This window comes from Austrofundulus limnaeus, unplaced genomic scaffold (genome assembly GCF_001266775.1).
Source record: "Austrofundulus limnaeus strain Quisiro unplaced genomic scaffold, Austrofundulus_limnaeus-1.0 Scaffold153, whole genome shotgun sequence".
NCBI lineage: Eukaryota > Metazoa > Chordata > Actinopteri > Cyprinodontiformes > Rivulidae > Austrofundulus > Austrofundulus limnaeus.
Window position 1 is genome coordinate 8,719 of NW_013952555.1, and position 5,451 is coordinate 14,169.

At 40.8% G+C, this 5,451-nt stretch overlaps 1 protein-coding gene across 1 annotated transcript; it reads left to right on the top strand.

The window, feature by feature from the left end:
* The first annotated feature begins 538 nt into the window (after window positions 1–538).
* Window positions 539–2,422, top strand: LOC106523344 (tripartite motif-containing protein 35). Its single transcript, XM_014016736.1, has 2 exons — window positions 539–828; window positions 905–2,422. Exons 1-2 carry the CDS (start codon window positions 762–764, stop codon window positions 2,296–2,298), a joined length of 1,461 nt encoding a protein of 486 aa, XP_013872190.1. The 5' UTR covers window positions 539–761; the 3' UTR covers window positions 2,299–2,422.
* Window positions 2,423–5,451: the final 3,029 nt, after the last annotated feature.

A 5,451-nucleotide genomic window follows, 5' to 3' on the forward strand; every position in this document is an offset into this window, starting at 1 on the left:
AATGATGTCACATGATTCTACTGGACTGAGTAAACATGATTATTCTACATTTACGCTAAGTAAATGTAAAGTAAATTGAGCTAAGTGGAACCAGTTGACATGATGTCATGTCTTTGGAAGCTTCTGATGGTTTATTAATAACATCTGATGTCATTAGAGACACACCTGTGGATGTAATTTAAGGCACACCTGAAACACACTGCTTCATAACTTTGTGAGAAAGGTGACAGAAATCACCCAACATATCCGGAAGAGTATTGACGGGAAGAACAGGAATGTTTATTCTAACTTCTCGTCAGACAGTGAGAAAAAAAAAAGGTTTTTATATAGTGTACTGTATGTAAACTTCTGGTTTCAATCAAACATTTGTTGCTGATTTAATTTTGGAGTCTCTTCTATTCAAGATGACTGACCAGTTAATGTGGATTRTTCAACATAAAAATGGCTATAAAATACTCAAAACTATGAAAAAAAACTGTGAAATTGGTGTGGTAGTATCTGAGAGTTGTTCTCCACACGACACAGAAAACACTGATAGGAGGTAATAAAATAGTTATAAATATTAAGAACTTTTAGGTCAACTTACCATTTTGACACAAATTAAGTACACAGGAAGTGTCAGGAAGAGCCTAAAAGGAMACTAGAAAAACAGCTGTGGGGATTTTCACACTCTAGTGTAAGRAAGCTCCGCCCCTTTGACACACCTGTCCTTCCAGTTTAAATATACCTGAAACGCTCGCAGCTCACATTCAGCTCAAACAATGAAGATCCGCGCAGAGACAACAGCTCGAGCAGAGAGTTCTCCTGCAGCGTTCCCCAACTCTGAAGGTAAGTTTGGAGAAACCAGATGAAGCTGTTGACACGTGAGACCACAGGTGATCTGCAACCTGCCGTGCTTTTACAGGAAACACAGCTTCCAGGACGATGGACGAGGATCTGATGTGCCCCATCTGTCGTGACACCTTCCAGGATCCGGTTCAGCTGTTCTGCAGCCACAACTACTGCAGGTCCTGCCTGAAGGACTGGTGGAACGGGAAAAGATTACTGGACTGTCCGATTTGTAGGAGCATTTCACCCACGAGGGATCCACCTGAAAACAAGGCTTTGGGAAAGCAGTGTGAGATCCTGCAGGACGAGGACAGGAGAGCGTCTTCATGGTGCCGTCTGCACCACGAGGAGTATGAGCTCTTCTGTCTGGACCATCAGGAGCCGGTGTGTCTCGTCTGCCAGCGTTCGGACGCACACGCCGGACACACGTTCAGACCCATCGAGCAGGTGAYGGGGGAGAAGAGGAGGGAGGCCCTGAAGCTCCTGGGGTCCCTGCAGGACAAACTGAAGCTCTTCAGAGAAGCCAAGGAGGACTGCGAGGGCAYGGCCAAACACATCCAGGTCCAGGCCCAGACCACCGAGGCCCGCATCAGGAAGCAGTTCAACGAGCTTCACCAGTTCCTCCAGCAGGAAGAGGAGCTGAGGATCAAAGCTGTGAGGGACGAGGAGGAGAAGAAGAGTCGGACGCTGCAGAAGAAGATCAACGCTCTGAGTGTAGAGGTCGCAGCTCTTTCCGAAACTCTTCGAAAGATGGAGGAGACGATAAAAAGTGAAGACGCAGAGTTCGTGCAGAGCTTTGGTTCTGTTGAGAGACAGATCCAAGGCCGGCCCCCGCCTGAGAACCCGCAGCCCCCCTCAGGAGCGCTGATGGATGTGGCCAAACACCTGGGCAACCTGAGCTTCAACATCTGGACCAACATGAAGCAGCTGGTCTCCTACAGTCCTGTGGTTCTGGACCCAAACACGGCCCACAACAAGCTGGTCCTGACCGAGGACCTGACCAGCGTGAGGTGTGGACCCAAGCAGAACGTCCCCGACAACCCGGAGAGGTTTGACTGTTTCCACATCGTCCTGGGCTCGGAGGGCTTCCACTCGGACACCCACAGCTGGGACGTGGACGTGGGCGACAGCTCCGACTGGTTTGTGGGCGTGGCCTCCCAGAGCGTCAAGACGAAGGGCAAGCACCCGACGTCCCTGTGGAGGATCGGACGCGTGAACGGGGAATACGTGGCACGCTCCCTGTCGGATCCGTCCACGCCTCTGGCTCCTTTGGGACAGCTCCGGAGGATCAGGGTCTTCCTGGACTGCAGCAGAGGAAAGCTGCTGTTCTTTGACCTCGACACCAACACACACCTGCACACCTTCACRCACACCTTCACTGAGAAACTGTTCCCGTACTTCAACACCGTCAACGCCTCGCCAATGAAGGTCCTACCGGCCAACTTAGTGTTGAGTCCTTCCCACAAATAGACMTGAAGACATTATTTATTTATTTACATGTATAAGTCATTGAATGTTTCCTCTTGTAAATGTTATTTATTCTAAAGTGTGATGTAATTGTGTAAAACTTCATCAAATAAAGCTTTACAAAACATTCTCAACTTTTTCAATCAATCTAACAAAACATCCTCTGCAGAACAGACTTTAGGCTAAAATATGGGAACTGTTTTGTAATTTTATTTTATTAGCATAACATAACTGGTTAGGAGTCCATTCTTTACTTATATAAAAGATAATGGCTTCATTTGGGGGTCTATCACCAGAAGTAAAGTTCTGAAGACTCGTATTGTTTTAACTGATAACTTATAAATGACAAAATAGAAGCTTGTTTTTAATTTATAGTTTTGTTCTCACATTTCATAAGACGTTACAGATAACTTGTCAATTTTTGAGTCTGTCATATTTTTAAATGAAGAAATACGTGTCCAAAAAGTTCAAAAATTATCTTGGTTCAAGATGGCCGCCACCACCGACTGACCTCCGTTATCTTTACAGACATTAAAAGATGTTCGGACAGTGTTTAAAACTTTCACACAGTGAGTCAAGTTGACACAGAAACCCTCATTATCCCGTCCGTTTTGCAGATATTGATAGAATTTGAGGTGGTAGTAACTGAGAGTCGTTCCAAACACCAGTATCGGAGCTCCGGTGTGTAAGGCTGGCGGGAGATATGAAATCCTTCCAGGTGGGGGCGTGGCCTGTAATGCTCCAGACTCTAAATTAAAACCCTCTGACCGTGTTGTATAAAGTATCACAAAGTACAAGTATCTTACGAAAAAATTACTTTGGTAAAAGTTAAAGTCTCCTTTAGGAATGTTACTTGAGTAAAAGTCTTAAAGTATCTGATATTTTTTGTACTTCAGTATTAAAAGTMYWGATTTAAAATGAGCAGTTAGGTTTTCTGTAAGGACATTTATTAGGAGGTGACCTCCCCAAAAACTGCAGAAATGACTGTTGTATTAAAAGAATTAATTTATGAAAATCTGTGAAGGCTGTGGCCAAATGTAAGAATATTATTCATGAAATACAAATACTTCTTAAGTACAGTCCTTTTATTTGAATGATTCTGTCCTGCTGGAGTGTGACRTGATTTGTTTGTGTACAAACTAATACACTATCAGAGTTTTATATATTTATACTTCTCATTCAACCACAGTTAAATTCACTCTATCTAGGAGGCTCAGTTTATACGGATAGTTTTTATTTTTTATAATAACAAGCTGGAATGAAAACAAGCAAAAATGAAATAAAAGTAACAACTTTCTTCTTGCTTTTTCAAATGTAAGGAGTAGAAWGTAAAAAGTAGGCTGAAAAATAATTACTCAAGTACAGAGACCCAAAAATTCTACTTAAGTACAGTAAAGTATTTGTACTTACTTCACAACTCTGACCTTGTTGTTGTTGAATGTTTGGCGTGTCTTCAGTCGGAGCAGACAGGAGGTTTYCTGAGAAGCCAGAACTTCCAGGTTCCTGAATTTGCATCGATGCAGAAGTWAATTCCTCCTGCCGGTTGTTGCAGAGATTATTTCTAAAAGCATCATGCTGATGATTCCTTTAAAGTGTCAGAAATATTATTCAAACCTGTTTTTCTTTTAGATTTATATCTCAGAAAGGTGATAAGTAAAAACATTTTATTTTCTTTGACTCCATCATTGGTCAACCAGGTATAAAAACAATACATTTTAGAGCAAATTAAACGKTTTTTTTATTTGCAGGATTGTTTCTGTAACTCCAGAGGCTTAAATTGTAGTAAAAACAGTCCAACACTCACCTTAAATGAACAGATTTTGTTTCAGTCTCAGTTTTTTGTGTCACATTTAATGAGTCAGGAGTTTAGATGAATAAATGAGCTAAAAGTTGCAGAATAAAAACAGTTATGGAGCCACCTGCACCGTCAGAAAAAGGTTTCTCCAGAGAGGAAACTCCAGACGATCCAAGCTGAAAAACATGAAGACTTTCATATTTATAATCTCTTTTTTTAATCTCCAGATTAGGATCAATCCTGGCAGTGAACAGATCACAAGATTTCTTTGTACAAACGAGTATAACCAGTTTTAGGTTTATGTAACCGGTACAAACCAAGGACACGCAGAGTTGTAATAACAGATGCAGTTTTAGTCACCATAAACAAATTTAATCTGATTGTTAATTTGGGCGTGGCCGTCTGCTGGTTTGAGTGCAGGTTGGGTCAGATTAACACCTTCGGTAGAAAAGTTGCCAAATTTCTCGTGAGTTTGCAACGACCCCTGCAGAGATCATCTAAAACACGTGTAAAACTCAAGGCCCACGGGCCAAATCTGGCCCTCGTTAACATTTTATCTGGCCCCAAAGGTGTTTTTTTTTAAATAGTTTCATCGTTTCTTGTTTTGTCACTTTATCTTTTCTGTTCTTTTATTATTCTAAAGTTTAAAAACTGGATTTTTGAATTTCTGTTTGTAACTGATGGGCTGGACTGTGATTAAATGTGTYTTTAATGAAATAGTTGCGAGTAAAGCATAAGAAGTGAAAGCGAAGTGTAATCTTGTTTTCTTTGTTAGATTATGTTTGTTCTAAACAACACATAAAACATAACTGAGAAAAAACATTTCTATAAAACTGATTAGTTACGTAACATTTAAAACTTTTTCTTTCAGTAAATATAGACAGACTGGCCCCTGGCCTGGACCAAACTGTGAATTTTGATCCTCTTGTGTTTAACACCTCTGATCTGAAAGAACTGTTTCATCTTAATCAGATTGTTGTCAAATTATTTTAAAGGAAATAAATAAACTTACTGGATTAGTTTGTAACTGTCGTCACAGTGGGACAATAAAACCACACCCGAACACGACGGAAAGAACCGAACAGTCACAGCGAGGAGGAGCTTATTTTAGTTTTTCATCCTGCTTGGAACGCTGCTTTATGTTTTAAACCACTTCCTAAACTTAACTAACCCGACTCAACATCTGATGACCTGCAAAAGTCCGGAGTAAAACATGTAAAACTTTCACAAATCCTATTTTTATTTTACAGAAAAGAGCCGTAAGAATTATCACCAGAAAATACATTATTTTCTAAATTGAATTTTTTTTTACAATTTTATGAGTTGGTTGATTATAATATCTTGCAGATTATGTATAAGGC